Source organism: Sus scrofa, chromosome 14 (genome assembly GCF_054392235.1).
Source record: "Sus scrofa isolate SSC_HxYL_T2T_F1_AM1 chromosome 14, Sscrofa_HxYL_maternal_Yorkshire_Landrace_v2.0, whole genome shotgun sequence".
In the NCBI taxonomy this organism is placed as follows: domain Eukaryota; kingdom Metazoa; phylum Chordata; class Mammalia; order Artiodactyla; family Suidae; genus Sus; species Sus scrofa.
The window spans coordinates 146,814,305-146,832,380 of record NC_139396.1 but is presented as its reverse complement, the minus strand read 5'-3'; the positions used below and the strand labels follow the sequence as shown (position 1 = coordinate 146,832,380).

The following is an 18,076-nucleotide window of genomic DNA, read 5'->3' as shown; positions in this document are numbered from 1 at the left end:
TCTGTGTTTATTGTACTGGATCAGACCTTCAGTACAATATTGAATAGGAGCAGTGAGGGTAAACATATTGCCATGTTCTTCATCTTAAGGGGAATGTTTTTAGTCTTTCTCCACTAAGCATGATGTTCGCAATAGGTCTTTCACAGGCGCCTTTTATCAGGTCGAGGAAAATCCCCTCTGTTCTTAGTCTGCTGGGAGTTTGTAATCATGAATGGTTGTTGAATTTTGTCAGATGTTTCCTTGGCATCTATTGAGGTGATAACACAGTTTTTCTCCTCTGTGATGTTAATGTGATAAATGATAAAGATGGGCTTAAACCAGCCTTGTGTTACTGAGATAAACCCCACTTGGTCTTCATGTATTACCCTTTTAAAAAAATATATGGCTGGATTTGATATGCTAATATTTTGTTAAGGAATTTTGTGTCTTTTTGTAATGTATATTGGTCTGTAGAGGTTTTTTTTAATACTTTAGTCTTATTTTGGTGTCAGAGTAATGGTGGCCTCATGAAGTATTCCCTCCTCTAGTTTCTGAAAAGTGTCATGTAGTGAGTGTTAATATTTCTTCTCTAAGTGTTGGTTAGAACTCCCCAGTGAAGTCATTGGGGTCTGAATTTTGGGGTCATGCAGGTAAGGGGAAGTTTTTAATTACAATTGTAATTATGCCCTGTGTTTTCCTAGAATTTAAAAGGAAAGTTCTCTGTATTTTGGCATTAATCTCCAAACTCCATGTGTCAGGGGCCCCCAGGACCACCTTGAGGCTCAATAGTTCACTAGAATGACTTACAGGACACAGAAAAGCTGTTAAGTGTATGGTTACATCTTATCTCAGTGAACAGATACAAATTAGAATCAGCAATGGGAAAAGGCAAATAGGGGCGAATTCAGGAGAAACCAGGAGCATGTTTCCAGGTATTCTCTTCTAGTGGAGAAGTGCAGAGGTGCTTAATTCTCCCAGCAACAGTGTGTAACAACACACAGGACATATGGCCAACCAGGGATGCTCAACTGAGCCTTGGTATCCAGGGTTTTCAATGAGGATCAATCATGTACACCTGACCCACGCAGCACCCACTCAGACACCAGTGCCCTAGAGCAAAAACACGTATTCACTGTAGGTCTCATGATGAGCATAAACTATCTGATAAAAGTAGTAACACGTGACCCAATGTATCAGGCATATGAAACACTCTTAGCAAGCAGAGTATTCCAAGGACTCAGAACTCATCTCCCAAGGACCAGCCAAGGACTAGTCCAAAAGACAGGCCTTTCTTGGGGATGTATGGAGCTTGACACCCCTGACCTGCTGAATTAACCCTTCCCTGCGTGCTAGTTTTTTTGTGTGACATAAATTTCCTTAAGTTAAAATGCTCCACTTCCTATGTCATTGTGGTCAGCTAATAAATTATATTAATTTGCTGATACTGAAGTGAGTACTCTTCCTTTATTTTTTAATTTTTTATTATTTATTTTTTATAATAATAATAATAATAACAAAAAAGTACTCTTCCTTTAGATGCTTTGCCTGTGTTAAGAATATTCCTTTGAAATGTTTATGTTCAGCTGTCCAGGTGCTGTCATGGTCCTCTTTCACCTTCCTAATGATCACGTCATATTACACACCGGAGACTTCAGAGCAGATCCCACCATGGAACGTTCTCTTCTTGCTGGCCAGAAAGTCCACACGCTTTACCTAGATACAACGTAAGAGAAGCTTTGTTTGTGTGCTTCTTTTTTTCCACTGGCAGCATTCGCCCTGTATATTATGAATAATTTGAGCATTTGCTTAGGTGATCAAAGTGATAGCTTATTGTCAATTATCATTTTAACTCTATTTATCAGAGGCATGCTATTTGAAAAAATAGATATTTGCTTAAGGACAAATTTGGGGTTACATGTCTTAACTGACTCTGGCTTAATTTTTTTCTGTAATAGCCCTTTGAAAATTTGGTTGATGTGAGAATCTTGTTACTGAAACAAGGAGGAAAAATTTGGGAGCAAACTTTAGAAAAACACCCTTTGAAGTTATTCTTTCAAGGTAGCTGTGTAACTGTTATGTATGATTGTGAAGAAAAAAACAGAATGAGTTCTGTCTGAATATTAAGCCATTATCTTATTATTTTATATTAAAATACCTCATCAATTTGTCAAAAATTGTTAACTATTTCAGCCTGTTTCAAGAAGTGAGTTTGGATGGCATATCTTAGTAAGAGATGGTCTTTCCACATCCAGTTTTTAATAGTGTAGCTCATTATTCCATTCACCTAAATACTAGGTGAATGAAGAAAATAAATTAAAAAAAAAACTATTTGGCTATTTAATTCTATATACAATTCTGAATTTCTCTGTGAATTTTTATAAGACAGGACTAAATTTTTTCTGTTCTTATGGCTGACCAGCAAAAAACTATTTTGAAAATTGGGAAAAATATTTCTTTGTACTTTATGTCTTTTTTTTTTTTTTGTCTTTTTGCCTTTTCTAGAGCCAGTCCCCTGGCATATGGAGGTTCCCAGGCTAGGGGTCGAATCGGAGCTGTAGCTGCTGGCCTACACCACAGCCACAGCAACGTGGGATCCTTAACCCACTGAGGAGCAAGGCCAGGGATCGAACCCGCAACCTCATGGTTCCTAGTTGGATTCGTTAATCACTGAGCCATGACAGGAACGCCTATGTCATTTTTAATGGAAAAGTGCTTAATTTTCATCTCAAATATATATAACTAGTAGTTGTAGGGTTAATTTTTTATTGGATGTTATTGTGTTGAGGTAGACCCAACTGGATCTGCTGTATTCCTGTAATACTGTATTTATTCCATTTCTCCGAAGAGAAAATAACAACCATGTGAATATCAACTGTTTGATTTAATGCTACTTCATTAAATTCCTGTTCAGTTTCATTATCATAAAAATATGGGGTTTTTTTTCACTAAATCATAATTCTTTTGTCCAGTAGTATTTTCTTTGATAGAGATTTGGGTTTAAAAAAAAAAGATATTAAAGTAAAGCTAAAATAGCTAGCTAGAAAAATTCCCGAAGGAGAAAATACAGTTTATTTGAGGGTAATAAAAGAAATATAATGAAGAAGCTATACTGAAAATATATAATTCCATCATAAATAATCAATAACTGGTAACAGATATTTTAACCAGAGGCACTGGCGAGATAACCGCAGTGGTGTTAATATAGCATACTGCTGTTGTGTATAATTTCGCTAAAGCTTGTTTTCTAAAATAGCATCCAGCATGATTCTGTGGCTTTCTTATTGTTCTTTGAATAAGTACCGTATTTCCATCTTGCAGATACTGCAGCCCAGAATACTCCTTTCCGTCTCAGCAAGAGGTTATCCAGTTTGCCATCAACACCGCCTTTGAGGCTGTAACTCTAAACCCACATACTCTTGTTGTCTGTGGCACTTACTCTATTGGAAAAGAGAAAGTCTTCTTAGGTGGGTGGTAGCTATAGCTGATTTACATGACCGTATTATAAAGATCAAATTCTTTTTCATAAAGCCCTTTAAGGCTCTATTCTTGCGCGTGATATTTATTTCCTGAAATGCTTCAATACTACCTTTGAAGTTGAAGAAGAACTTGATAGAGTTTGATTCATTTAAACTTTGAAAGGCTTAACTTAATGGAAGCATTGGATAAGTGTGTTTATGGTAGCCTTTACATCTACGAAATGTTTGTAGAGCAAAAGTCATCATTCAAAGTTTACTAGTAAACTTACTTAGTAAACTTTGAGCGATGACTGCTGCATAGTTGTTCCACTACATTCCATGATGAGAACAGTAAACTATTTTAGAGAACAGTTTTAATTTTTGTTCCTAAATGATTTCTGGACATGTAGCTGTAGTTTATCTCTATAGTATTATTTTGCATAGTTCTTTCCATTTCTTCTTAACTCTGGTCCAATAATGTCAAACATTAAGTGTGAAATGATAAAACCAGGGTTTTAACTCCTCCAAATTTAGGTTTTTAACTCCACCCCTTTCCGTACATCTTTTGCAATTTTTAAAGTCTTGGTCTTTACAAATAAATTCTCGGCTTTCTCACAATTTATTCCACAGTTAGTCAACAAAAATATTCATCCTTTTTGGCATATTATGGCAAAAGTCTGAATGTTTTGAATTTTTTTTATTTAGTAAATTCATATTTTAAAGTTAAGCTGTAATTTTTTAAGCTTTAATTTTACTGTTTTTAAACTTTTCCTTTGCCTATAGCCATTGCTGATGTTTTAGGTTCAAAAGTTGGCATGTCCAAAGAAAAATATAACACATTACGGTGCCTCAATATACCAGAAATTAATTCCTTCATCACTACAGACATGTGCAATTCACTCGTTCACCTTCTCCCAATGATGCAAATTAATTTTAAGGTAAGCATTCAAGAGAGATGTGTTTTTAGGCTGATTTAGAAAAGGCAGTCTGATGTTTATAAACTCGAGTCCCATATTACTTGCATTTAACTTAGAGGAATTCAATTACCGCGGAGTCACCCATAGTAAACTTTGCCCTAGATAATCTCGCAAGTAGAATTTTAAGTGTTTTAAGTTTTGGGGTGTGTGCAGCTGTATAGGGTGATTCAAATGCCCACCAGTTTAGGAACTAGAGACCTGTCATAAAGGAAGGTACAAAAATAGAAAAGTATGCAGCTCTTCAGTCATTCAAACCTTTTTTTTTTTTTTTTTAAAGTTGTTTTCCATTTCTTCCAGGATGAGTAGGGAAGTGAGTGGAGGATTCTGAGGGATTCTTAACTTTTCTTCAGGTCTTTTAAGGTCTATTCTGTATTCATTTTAAGCCCCTATAACATTGATCTGTATTAAAAAGATACTCGTGAGGATTAAGTGAAATAATGGCAGTGTATCTTAAGTTCTATTATGATTTCCGAGGTTAAATTAAGATACAGATGATGTGACCTTCCTGTTATTTATGGGGGTTTGTCACATTTAATCAGATACTAACTAAAATTCATTTCATTTACTAATATTTTGACCCCGAGCCATGGAATATATCAAACCTGTGTACTAAAAGCCATTTGGGATATAACTTTACACACAAAAAAATGTGTTTTTAATTTTGCTCTAATGCTTATGAGATAACTATTATGGAGCTTTTTGAAAGAAAGTGTTAGATGTTGATTACAGTATCTGTCTTATAAATAATAACACTTTTATTGTGTAAAGAAAATTGGTATTTTAGTTCTATTCCTTGAGTATGGAAATTCGCTCTAGTATAACTAGCTACTTCTTTGTTCTTGAGATTATAGTGAAGTTTTTTATGGCCTATTTTCATGAGTATGTAATTCATAAAAATTTCAAAGATAATCTAGGCATAGTGTCATTGTGCATTGGTATTTAAGCCAGCTTTGCAAACATTTTAAATTTGAGAGGTATCCAGTTTTCATGGAGGCTAACAAGAATGTTGGTTAATCATAAAATGAAAACCGTTGTCCTGAGGAGAGTATAGAATATTTTTATTATTTTTATTTTACAATCTTATTTCAGTACTAACTTAGTTTCATTTGAACAAATTATCCACATAGGGAGAACAGTAGGAGTGGGTGGAGTCAGAATATTATGGAAATAAAGGGACCAGACCTTTTCAAGAAAGAGTGTTTAAAAGTATCACATGCTGAAAATTCTCAGGGCCAGGGAATATGGTAATGAAAAAGGAGCTGTCAATCTATAACTTAAAATTTGGGGAAGGCGGAAATTGGTTAACAAATATGACTGTTTAATGGTATGTATACAAGTTAATAAAAGGTCATTATTTGATGCCAAAGAGAAATCAAAGTGTTATTAGTAAGTAAAAGGGAAAAGATTTTTTTTTTATTGGAAACATGTCGCTAGGTTTGCCAGGTTAATGCTCACCAAGTGAAAACTTCCCATGACTGTGCCAATGTAACATTGTAATCATTCTGTTTTACTCCACATAACCCACCTTCACTGACCATTAAATAAATATCCTGTTTCTATTTAACAGGGTTTACAGAATCATCTGAAGAAGTTTGGTGGGAAATACAATCAGATTTTGGCTTTTCGACCTACAGGATGGACGCATTCTAATAAGTTAACTAGCATAGCAGATGTTCTTCCCCAGACCAAGGGAAACATTTCAATATATGGTATAGTTATTCAGTTTTTTTTTTACTCTCAATGTTTGTGATTACATTTTGTTAAAAAGTAGTAAAATTAAGATCCAAGAAAAAAGAGGCCCCAGAGAATCTTTAAGCGTTTCAGATTGCTCCACCTACTCCAAACCTGTATCTTTAGTACATTGTACACTCTTATAAAGCAGTGTGACTCTAGCACATGGATGTGGACTAACGCAGACCCTTTAATCTGTGTGCTCAATGGTATGTACAGGAGATGGTGGAACTACCTGAAAGGAAGGGTAGTGCCATTGTGTCCTGGAAGTTTAACTGCTGCTGAGAGCAGGAAGACCATGGATTAGATGTGATGACAGCAAGAATTACAGGCTCGGAGTTCCCTTCGTGGCGCAGTGGTTAACGAATCCGACTAGGAACCATGAGGTTGCAGGTTCGATCCCTGGCCTTGCTCAGTGGGTTAACGATCCGGTGTTGCCGTGAGCTGTGGTGTAGGTTGCAGACACAGCTCAGATCCTGTGTTGCTGTGGCTCTGGCGTAGGCCGGTGGCTACAGCTCCGATTCGACCCCTAGCCTGGGAACCTCCATATGCCATGGGAGCGGCCCAAGAAATAGCTAAAAAAAAAAAAAAAGAATTACAGGCTCAACTCTAATTTTTTCCTCTCTCGGAAGAGGTTTACCATTGTCCTTAGAAACTGGCTCCTTATAATAATGGCTGTTGGCAACATTTTTGGACCCTAGTTTACTCAAAACAGGACTCTTTCTCCCTTTCTCTGTGATTCTTGATCTTCAGTAAAAAAAGCTAAAGGAATTTTTAGTACTTAATTGTTTTTTCCTTTTTATGTGTGCAAAAGCTTGGGGATTGGAATCAACTACTTGGCAGAAATCAAGAGTTGCCTGCTTATTACTCTTGAAATTTTACTCCTGTTTCTTCCAGAATATTCCTGAAATCAACAGCTGAGCAAAGTGCTTAAAGGGGAAGAATTGTTTAAAAAGAAAAACCTAATTATCAATAAGAGTCTATAGAAATACATATTATTGTCTACCTAGAAAAGTAATAAATTTTGTAATGTTCAAAAGTTTTTGTATCATTTTAATATTTTAATCTTTATTATTTGTAGAAATACTAGCAAATTTTCTTACCAGGAAAAAGCACCAAGGAGTGTTTGGTAAAAAAAAAAAAAAAATCTCTAGACTGCTTTCCTTTTCTCTTATGTTTTATTTTGAGCTAGTAATTTTTTTTTTTTACTAATTTGATTTTTAATAGGCAATATCTTTTGTGTCACAGGGATTCCTTATAGTGAACACAGCAGCTACCCAGAGATGAAACGTTTCGTTCAGTGGCTGAAGCCGCGGATAATCATACCTACTGTGAACGTTGGCACTGTGAAATCTAGGAGAACGATGGAGAAATATTTTAAAGAGTGGCAATTGGAAGCTGGATGTTGATGTTACCTCAGTAGTTAAGTAACTCAGGTCTAACTTAGTAGTTAAATCTTTAGTGATATGAAATACCTGTATGAAACTCATACAGCTTATTTTCTCATTTATGTTTGAATAACATGTTTATGGTCCAGAGTGTCTGTCAGCATCATCAGTAATTGAGACTGATCTCCCTGGTACTCTTGGTTCTTGCCCTTCCCTATGGAGGCAGCTGTAGTCTGCATCCAGCCTTAGGAGGGGAAATAAGGGCAGGTATCAAAGGATTCATGATAATGAATAAACTAGATTGAAAGCATTATATGTAAGTAAGTGTGCATCTTTAAAATTATTTAATATGGAGCATATTTTTTATGAGATGAAACTTTTATATGATATATATACTAAATAAAAGTTAATTTTAAATTTGCTATAGTGTCCTTTTGTTTTTAGAATTTATAACTGACTTTTCTGCAATTTTATAAAATTTCAGGGAGAATAATTCAACATTTGACTCTGAAGGAGATGATTCAAAGAGCCTAGATGATTACCCAATAAAGAATGGAGGAAAGTTTGCATGAGTAATGTTTATCTAGACTGTTTACTCAAGACATCCGATAATAAAAAGTTTAGATTGCAATGGTTTTGCTTAGAGTGAGGTTATATAACTTATTAATGAATCTTGATCTCTCCAACAGAGATTAAGTAACTGATCCAAAATGAAAATTTGGAGTAATGCATGCTAAAAATGTTTTATGGGGTTTGTATAAGGAAATGGCATTGCCTCTAACAGTGAAATTAATTTAGGGATTTCTTCGTAAAATTTTTAACGGAAAATTATGTTCAGTAACAATTTCAGTCACCAGTTGGATAATATTCTCCATAAACTTTATTTTCATAAGCTTGGATTGTACGTTGTTATAGAGATAGGTTATAATAAACCTTTACTTTTCTTAAAGGTTACAGGGACCACATTTGGGGAGGAAAAGCTTCTGGGGCACAGTAGCAATAAGTCCAGCATAACTGTTTGCAGTTGCCTCAATTACATATTTAAAATATTTTGACTTATTTGGGCTTGGTGTTTTAAACTTCTTATAAGTTATCAATTACAAGTTATAATTAGTAAAACCGTATATAATCTGCAATGTAAGTATTTTTAATGTAAAGGAGATTTTTATTATTTGACTAATAGTTTTTTCTTAGAATTGTCATTTTTTGGAGTTCCCATCGTGGCGCAGTGGTTAACAAATCTGACTAGGAACCATGAGGTTGTGGGTTCGGTCCCTGGCCTTGCTCAGTGGGTTAAGGATCCGGCATTGCCATGAGCTGTGGTGTAGGTTGCAGATGCGGCATGGATCCCGTGTGGCTGTGGCTCTGGTGTAGGCCGGTGGCTACAGCTCCGATTGGACCCCTAGCCTGGGAACCTCCATATGCCGTGGGAGCGGCCCTAAAAAAATGGCAAAAAAAAAAAAAAAAAAAAAAAAGACAAAAAAAAAGAAAAAAGAATTGTCATTTTTTCATTGATAAAAGTATGTTTCATGATTTTGAATGTTTTTCTTTGGAAACCTAGGCGTGTTATTTAAGAACACCCTCAGCCTTTTTATTTTTGAACGCAAAAACATCTTTGAATACAAATAGCACCATTTATGGCAGCTTGAAATGATTTTGGGTTGCTGTTATTGTTGCAAAATAGGCAAAATCTCATTTAGGGGCCATCCCAAATAGTTTTATAAATAAGTCACAATCACAACAAAACTTATCTAAGCTCTGTTGAGCGCTGTATATGAAATTCTTGGCTCCAATAACCTAACACTTTGGCAAGTAAAATATTTCAGTTTTAGGCATACCCGCTGTGGTGTTAAGAAGCCAACTATAGGGAGTTCCCATCGTGGCTCAGGGGGTTAAGAACCTGACGCTATCTAGCTGAGGATGTAGGTTCCATCCCCGGCTTCACTCAGTAGGTTAAGGATCCAGCGTTGCCAGAAGCTGAGGCATAGATCACAGATGCAGCTCAAATCCTGTGTTGTGGCTGTGACATAGGCCTGCCCCTGCAGCTGCAGGTCTGATTTGACCCCTAGCCTGGAACTTCCATATACTACAGGTGTGGCCATAAAAAGGGAAAAAAAAAAAAGGTTCATAAGACTCCAACTGCTGCAGCTCGAGTCCCTTTGGAGGTGTGGGTTTGATCTCTGGCCTGTGGCAGTGGGTTATCAAGGACCCAGCATTGCCACAGCTGTGGCGTAGGTCACAGCTGTGGCTGGCATTCAGTCCCCGGCCCAGGAACCTCCATATGCCACTGGTGAGGCCATTTAAAAAATAATAATAATAAAAAATAAAGCAAAATGAAAGAAATCTGGGAATTTCCGTCATAGCTTAGCGGTAACGAACCTGACTAGGATCCATGAGGATGCAGGTTCAATTCCTGGCCTTGCTCAGTGGGTTAAGGATCCGGCGTTGCCCATGGGCTGCAGTGTAGATTACAGATGCAGCTCAGATCTTGCACTGCTGTGGCTGTGGTGTAGGCCAGCACCTGTACCTCCGATTTGACCCCTAGCCTGAGAACTTGCATATGCCACAGGCGCAGGCCTGAAAACAAAACCAAAAAAAAGAGCAAATCTATCATTGACCCAATAATTGGATGGCACTCTTGAGCATCCTAAGAAATATGTGTAGGGATGAAGAAGTGGAATTAAGCCAGCACAGGGGGAAATGCTTTATTATACATACACATATTTGGAACTTTTCAGAAAGTTCTTTCACACTCTTCTCTGACATTGAACATTGAATTACCAGATGCAGTGACACTTGACAGGCTGTTTTCAAGTTTTCATGACTTTGATTTGATAGGCATTTGATGTCAGTGCCTTTTATTTCTAAGTTGTCATTTATTCTGTATTTATTAATGTACTTAAATATAAAACTAGTTTTCAGAAAAACTAAATGTTTGCTTTCTTTAACTCTGGCATTGCATTCTTGTGAATGAAATGCATTCAGAATTTCTTTATGTGGTTCTGAGTAACCACCCATAACTAGACTAGGGAACTTCAAGTGCTAATACTCAACATTATCTGTCTTGAAAATATTGCCTTGTAACTTTTTTGGTTGTTTTACTACTATTCATTCATTCCATTCATGTGGTAATGCTTTTAGAAAAATTCCAAATAGAAAATTATTTAGTCAGCAAAATCATAAGTTAATGGTTATAGATGATAGTGGGATAGTTTGGATATAAGAACTGTTTCAAGTCTGAATCGTTGGAAGCTTTTAACTTGGTAATAATTTTAATACACTAATTATAATTCATCTTTCCCTAAGTATCTACCCTTTCTCCGGAAAGTAGACATACGCTCTTTGCTTGGGAACTCAATTGCCTATGATTTCACGGTTCTATTTTTGATAAGCCTAAAGTAATTTATAAAACACTTGTTATGGAGTATGCCACATACAACACCAAGTGTAACACAAAATTATTCTTCTCTTAAACAATCACAGATGGGCAAGAACTAGGGTGAGAGATGCCTAGGATGCAAAATCTAAAAGTCCCTTTTGGGAATTCCTATCATGGTTCAGTGGTTAACAAACCCGACTAGTAACCATGAGGATGTGGGTTCAATCCCTGGCCTCGCTCAATGGGTTAAGGATCTGGTGTTGCCAGGAGCTCTGTTGTAGGTTGCAGATGCAGCTCAAATCCCACATTGCTGTGGCTGTGGTGTAGGTCGGCAGCTGTAGGTCCGATTAGACCCCTAGCCTGGGAACCTTCATGTGCCGAGGTGCGGCCTTAAAAAGACAAAAAAAAAGTCCTTTTGGAGTTCCTATTGTGGTTCAGCAGGTTAAGACCCCAACTCATATCCATGAGAATGTGAGTTCGATCCCTGACCTTGCTTAATGGGCTAAGGATCTGGCGTTGCCACAAGCCGTAGTGTAGATTGGATTGGCATTGCTGTGGTTGTGGTGAAGGCCAGCGGCTGCAATTCCTATTCAACCCCTAGCCCCAGGACCTCCATATGCTGCAGGTGTGGCCCTAAAAGGAAAAAAGAAAAAAAGTCCTTTTTTAAGGCTAACCCTGCACTTGCCTGACCCTGAGAGTGATGCAAGCTCTACACGAGGAAATCTCTCTTTGCCCCACCCCAGTCCCAGGCCCTGATCCTTAGCATCTAATTCTGGTTTTTGGCTGTTTTGGTGAATCCAAAAATGGTTTTCTAAATAGAATATTGTTAAGCTTTGTTTTTAATATCCACTGAAACATAAATATTGTAATCTGAATTTAGAGGAATACATTTTCAATAATCTCCAGATTCATCGATTGAGAGCTAGTGAGACCAGCCCCCAAACCAGATTCCCTTGAAATCCTTTCCCCAGGGTATTGTCAGCGCTTCCAAGGCAGGGCCCATATCTGACTCATTTTATGATCTAGTACCTTTGTCAGTGTCTGGTCTGGTCCAGAGCCAGTTCTAACAGGTGGTAAATGCTTGAATGAATCTTGAATAAACAGTGAAAAATCCATCTATGTTCTAAGAACTTGACTTCTAAAATGCTTTTATGCATTTTCCTTAGGTGAAAATAGTTTGATTCCAGAAGAACTGCTAAAAATAAAAATATATTGAAACAATTCAGTTGATTGTTTTCATATGGTAAAATGTCTGTTACTTCAGTGTAGGAATAATTTAGAGAATTAACCTTTTTTTAAATCAAACTCTCCACTTTAGTTTGTCACAAAGTTAGTCATTGAGCATTTGATTCCTCCCTCCTGGGACTTACAGTCTATCCATCAGCATTATTAGTTGATTAACTGCTATGTGCCCCCCCCCAACAGTATTCTTGGTGTGGTGGGAAAATCAAGATAAGAATAATTCAGCCTAACAGGGATGTATTGACTGGTTACTCTGTATGGGGTGAAGGAATGCAAATATCTTCTTTGTTTGGGGATTCATACATACATAGTCTCAAACATCAGAGAATTCATTTTAGGAGAAAAAGGCATGTCCTCAGGCGCTGTGTAAGTCCAGCTGTGATGAGTGGTTTAAAGCTAAAGTGCCATGGGGACATTTAGGGAGAAATTAATTCTGATAAGGAAGAGTCCATAGAGAAAGATGACTTTTGTGCACAGTTCTTAAAAGATTAACAGACTTTTCTTAGACTGGAGAGACATCTAAGAGCAGAGTCCTGGAGGTGGGACAGTATAAAGTGTGGAAGAGGAGCTTGCAGCAATAGGTGTGTTGTGTGAGAAGGTCAGGCTAGAAAGGACAGGTGGCGGAATGGCCGAGAGCTCTGCTAGCCATACTCAGGAGCTTGGAAGTTATTCCCAAGAAAATTGAGAACTCTTCAAGACCGGGGGGCAGTCAGCATATGCTTATGTGTTGGAGATGAAGTAAAAGTGAGCTAGATACTGATATACACACACATACACATGCATATGTGAACAATATATACAGCTTGACAGGAGACCAGCGCTAAGCCTTGAATCTTGAGAAACATTATAATTAGGGGGCATCTGAGGTGTTGACATTCAAGACAAGATCCTTGCCTTTGAGGAGTTTAGCATTTCCATGGGGGCTGGATAAAAGCTAACATAGGTAAAACAGTTGAGAGAAATTTGTGTGGTTTTTATATCTTGAGAAAGAAGAGATTGGGGTAGGTTTGAGTTATAGGAGCTAGTTGATGAAATAGGATACACGTGAAACTAATTTGGAAATAAAACAGGGAGTTTCCATTGTGGCACAGCGGAAATGAATCCAACTGAGAACCATGAGGTTGCAGGTTCAATCCCTGGCCTCATTCAGTGGGTTGAGGATCCGGCATTGCTGTGAGCTCCAGTGTAGGTTGTAGATGTAGCTGAGATCTGGCGTTGCTGTGGCTGTGGCGTAGGACGGCAGCTGTATTTCTGATTGGGACCCCTAGCCTGGGGACCTCCATATGTAGCAGGTGCAGCCCTAAAAAGACCAAAAAAAAAAAAAAAAAAAAGGAAACAAAACGGTATGTAAACAATTCGTGAGCAATCAATTGAACCGGCTTTAAGAATCTCATTTAATTTATTTAAATTATTTATGTTTGTTTTCTTTTTAGGGCCCCACTTGAAGCATATGAAAGTTCCCAGGCTAGGGGTTGAATCAGAGCTACAGCTGCCAGCCTACAGCACAGCCACAGTTGTATCTGCTACCTACCCAACAGCTCACTGCAACCCTGGATCCTCAACCCACTGAGCGAGGCTAAGGATTGAACCCACATCCTCATGGATACTGGTCAGATACACTTCCATTGTGCTACAACAGAAACTCCCGAAACTCATTTAAATCTAACTTGGTTTATGTAAGTGCTGCTCTTATGTCTGGGACTGCATTTTGTGGTTTAAATCCTTATAAAGCTATTGTAGATTACAGAGGGATTTTAAAACATCTAGGAACACCATTTGCTTTGTCCTAAATATGATAGATTTTTTTTTCAATGAGAAAAGAAGTTTCCTAAAGTCACATTGCATTATCTGCATAAGCCCTTCTGCTATTTCAAAATGGAAAGCAAGGAGCTTAAGATCATAAAATGGCATCAAAGGAAAGCTTTAATACACTATTAGATAACGTTATTAAACTGCTTTTTAAAGTTTGTTTGAAACAACTGTTGTGGACTTCCTGCTGAGGCTCTGAGCTCTGATTATATATCACATGGGATAAGCAGATAAAACTGTAAATGAACTAAAAGCAACAGTGTCTGGAAGGGGAATAAAGGCCAAATACCCTTGTTTGCTAAAAAAAATTTTTTTTGGTGTTTTTTATCCACAGAAGGAGTGCTAAACTTTTGCTTCATTTTTTAGGTTTTATTGTGTTTTATATTTTATTTTTATCTTATTTTTATATTTTTATTGAGTTTTATTTTATTCACATACCCTATCATGCACCCATTTAAAGCATGCAATTCAGTCGGTTTTGGTATATTTACAGAGTTGTGCCACTGTCACCACAATCAATTTTAGATTATTTTTATCACCCCCAAAGAAATCCCATATCTATTAGCAGTTACTCCCCACGCCTTTCCAACCCACCCCTTCATCCTAGGCAACATCTAATTCTTCTATCTCTATAGATTTACCTATTTTGAACATTTCATATAAATGGACTATAATACATGGTCTTTTGTTATTGACTTTTTTGGCTTAATGAACCTCGAAGATTCATCCATGTTGTAGCATGTATTGGCATGCCCTTTTCACAGCCAAATAATATTCCATTGTTTGAAAAGACCACATTTTGTCCGTCCATTTATCTATTAGTGGATATGTGGGTTATTTCTACATTTTGGCTATTAAGAATAATACTGCCATTTACATTTTGTACAAGTTTTTGTGTGAACATACATACTCATTTCTCTTGGGTATATACCTAGAAGTGGAATTTCTGGGTCATATGGCACCTCTGTTTAAACCTTTTGAGGAACTCCAAAATTGTTTTCCAGAGTGCTTCACCATTTTCCACTCCCACCAACAGTGTATGAGGGTCCCAATGTCTTCACATCCTCACCAACTCTTGTTATTGTCTCTGTTTTTGATTCCAGCATCTTGGTGGGTATGAAGTGGTATCTGGCCCTAGTTTTTATTGGCATTCCCCTAATGATTTATGGTGTTGATCATCTTTGAAGTAACTCTGTCTTGAAAAGTACACTGTACAGAAAGCTCAATTAAATGGTTGGTTCTAAAAGGTATTATTTAAGCCTAAACAAAATAGTCAGTTTTATAGACTTTGGCATTGATTTGCTAGAAGATGATGATGTTTAATAATGACAGGTCTATAATTTGGGTCCAATGAGAAATATCTGAATTAATAACAAGATAAATTTAAAATGTGTAACAGCATTCCAGGTGTCACGAAGTGGTTATATACAATCAGGTAACAAAGACTTACTGCCTGAACTTGCAGAAAGGAAGTAAAATGATCTTCGCAATTATAAGCTGGAAAGGAAGACTTAAGATAGGAAGATTTAAAATATCATGGTGATAACAGCGGCTGACCTTGAATAAGCAACGCAATTTATAAACAATGTTGATGTGACTGTGTAAACGGAAATCTTTCTCCAGTTTTTAAAGTTTAAAATCGCAGCATGCTATTTAAGATCTTTTGTGAAGGCTAGATAATGAAATAAATTATTTATTTGGGTCTTGTTTAGTCTTTAATCCTATAATTATATAACTCCTGGTTAACATCCAGAGTTTTTTCAAGTATATTAAAAGCGTAGTGTTTTAAACAGCTGAGCTATTCACATGTCCTGAGAATAGACCATCCGCCAAGAAACTTATCTTTTTGTTTCAAAGCTGTTGACTTTTATATAAAAACTCTTCACTTATTCCAGGTTGTGTCCTAGTAATTTATTCATAGGTATTAAAATTTTTAACAAGTTTCTGACAAAGAACAGGAAAGATAAGTCAGGAGTCATGAGAAGGTCAGCCTGAAGTTCTTTTTGTCACCATTTGAAATCCCCAGAGAAAACAGATGGATTTGGGTGCATTACCTTTGCTGTGCCAAATAAACAATTGAGGAAAATGTTAACTATCCATTTGCTACATGTCTGTGTCTAGGCTAGAAGTGGTGCTTGATCTTAACAATGCTAGTGTTTCCAGATGCTCAATATTGATGGTAGAAGCTTGAAAATTGTTTAACACGTGGCATGAAAAAGTTTATTTGAATCCTCATTGGATGACTTAGTTTATTCACTGAGGAGACTTTTCCTGGGGAGTTCCTTAGTGGCTCAGGGGGTTAAGGATCTGGTGTTGTCACTTGCCATGGCTTTGGTTACTACTGTGGCACAGGTTCCATCCTAGGCCCAGGAACTTCCACGTGCCGTAGGTGGGGCCAAAAAAAAAAAAAAAGGACACATTTACCAGATGCGCTAATTGTGTGTAAGACACTTCGCTAGGCAGAGGAAGGGGCTTGGATTCCTTAGGGAGGTTTGCAGGGACCAAGTGACATTTAAAGTGGATTTTAAACATGAGTACATCTGGGATACTCACAAAAGGTAAAAGCTCCAAGTGGTAATTACATCTGAAAAAAAAAAAAATCAAAGATGATTGGGAGTAAAATTTCCACCCAAGGAAGAGGTGGGTAGGAGAGTTTCCTGGTGGTCTAGTGGTTAGGATTTAACATTTTCACTGCCTGGAGTTCCCACTGTGGCTCAGTAGAAACACATGTGATTAGTGTCCATGAGGATGCAGGTTCGATCCCTGGCCTGGCTCAGTAGGTTAAGGATCCAGCGTTTACTTCTTTGGGCTGTCGTGTAGGTTGCAGACATGGCTCAGATCTGGCTTTGCTCTGGCTGTAGGTAGGCTGGCAGCTACAGCTCCGATTCCACCCCTTGCCTGGAAACCTCCAAAGTGCGCCTCCCCCAAGACAAAACAAACAAACAAGCAAGCAAAATGCTTTCACCACTGAGGCCCTGGTTCAATCTGTGGTCTGGAAACTGAGATCCCACTTCAAGGGATCTCATGCTGTGGGGTGAGAGGTGGGGGGAGGTGGGTAGCATCCATATCGCCAGGAAACATGTAGGTGTCCACGAAAGGAGTAGAGTCAATGAACTGAACCATTCAAAAACAACCAAAAACACTGAGATACCTGCCCTTGCGAGGCTCACAAAACATACAAAGTAAATGGGAAGTCATAATACATTATGGGGGAAATAGGATGGTGTGGGCAGAGGCAGTGAGGAGTCTCTGAAGTGTGTTGAGCAGAGATGGTGTGATAAGATTGGTGTTAGCCAGCTTTCTCTCCCTGAATTGTAGAAATGGTTTGGAAAGGCAAGCCTGGAATCAGAGAAATGATGTAGGAAGCAGTTGAAGCAATCATCCTGAAAGATGAGGATTCAAAAGAATAATCCCATCAAGAGGTGAGAGATTTCTGGAAGACATAAAAAAGTAAACTGGACAGAATAGATGATAGAGGGGATGATAGAGCCTTTGGAATGAATTGAAGCTGTGTATTTCTTTGCATTTAGGTAAAATTGTGTAAGTGAAAAACAGACGATGTTACTGACATGAGGCAAACTAAAAGCTATACAGGAAAGAAAATGGAACCACAGGTAGACTAATGGGTTCTGCCTGCAGAGAACAGTATTTACAGACTCATGATGATGTAAACAGCGATTAATGATGTAGTCAAAATCAGTGATTTCATGCTATTACGGAATGGGAAAGGGGGAAGATGGGAGAGAGAATGGCTAAATCAGTTCCCGGCTGAAAACTCTCCAGTGGGTTCCAACTGCAATTAGAATAAAAATGAAATTCCTTACCGTGGTTTAAAAATCCTCACGTGGCCTCGTCCCCGTCTGCATCCCTGAACCCACATCCTCTTTAACCATCGCTGAGTGACGCTGGCCTTCTTTCTCTTCTTTAAACAAGGTCTCTCCCTCCTCAGAGCCTTTGCTCTTGATCTTTTCCTGTGTGTAAAATGTCCTTTAGTTAGAAAATAAATTGGCCCCTGTTACCCCCTCTCTTCTTCCCCAGGAATAGAATTTTAGCTCAGTGCACAGATGCCCGGAATAGAAACAGCATCTCCAGTTTCTCTTGCAGCTCGCCGTGTCT

The 18,076-nt window shown here is 37.7% G+C and overlaps 1 protein-coding gene and 1 long non-coding RNA gene across 9 annotated transcripts in view; one reads left to right on the top strand and one right to left on the bottom strand.

Moving 5' to 3' along the window:
• Positions 1-7,952, top strand: part of DCLRE1A (DNA cross-link repair 1A) — a 17,946-nt gene extending 9,994 nt beyond the window's left edge. For all 6 annotated transcript variants that reach the window (XM_013983742.3, XM_013983744.3, XM_013983743.3 and 3 more), the window contains exons 6-10: positions 1,563-1,703; positions 3,298-3,443; positions 4,218-4,372; positions 5,979-6,120; positions 7,391-7,952. In XM_013983742.3, the coding sequence (XP_013839196.2) occupies positions 1,563-1,703; positions 3,298-3,443; positions 4,218-4,372; positions 5,979-6,120; positions 7,391-7,551 (745 nt within the window). In that variant the 3' untranslated portion in view covers positions 7,552-7,952. The remainder of the gene's footprint in view (positions 1-1,562; positions 1,704-3,297; positions 3,444-4,217; positions 4,373-5,978; positions 6,121-7,390) is intronic.
• On the bottom strand, positions 1,443-18,076 carry LOC110256760 (uncharacterized). 3 transcript variants are annotated; one of them, XR_014826259.1, is made up of 3 exons: positions 17,785-18,075; positions 16,514-16,544; positions 1,443-1,692 (listed from the first exon to the last, which is right to left on the bottom strand). It is a non-coding gene; the product is annotated as an uncharacterized LOC110256760 (long non-coding RNA). The 3 variants fall into 3 exon arrangements; XR_014826258.1 differs by lacking the exon at positions 16,514-16,544 and adding an exon at positions 3,280-3,416 and having other exon boundaries at positions 17,785-18,050; XR_002338706.2 differs by lacking the exon at positions 16,514-16,544 and having other exon boundaries at positions 17,785-18,076.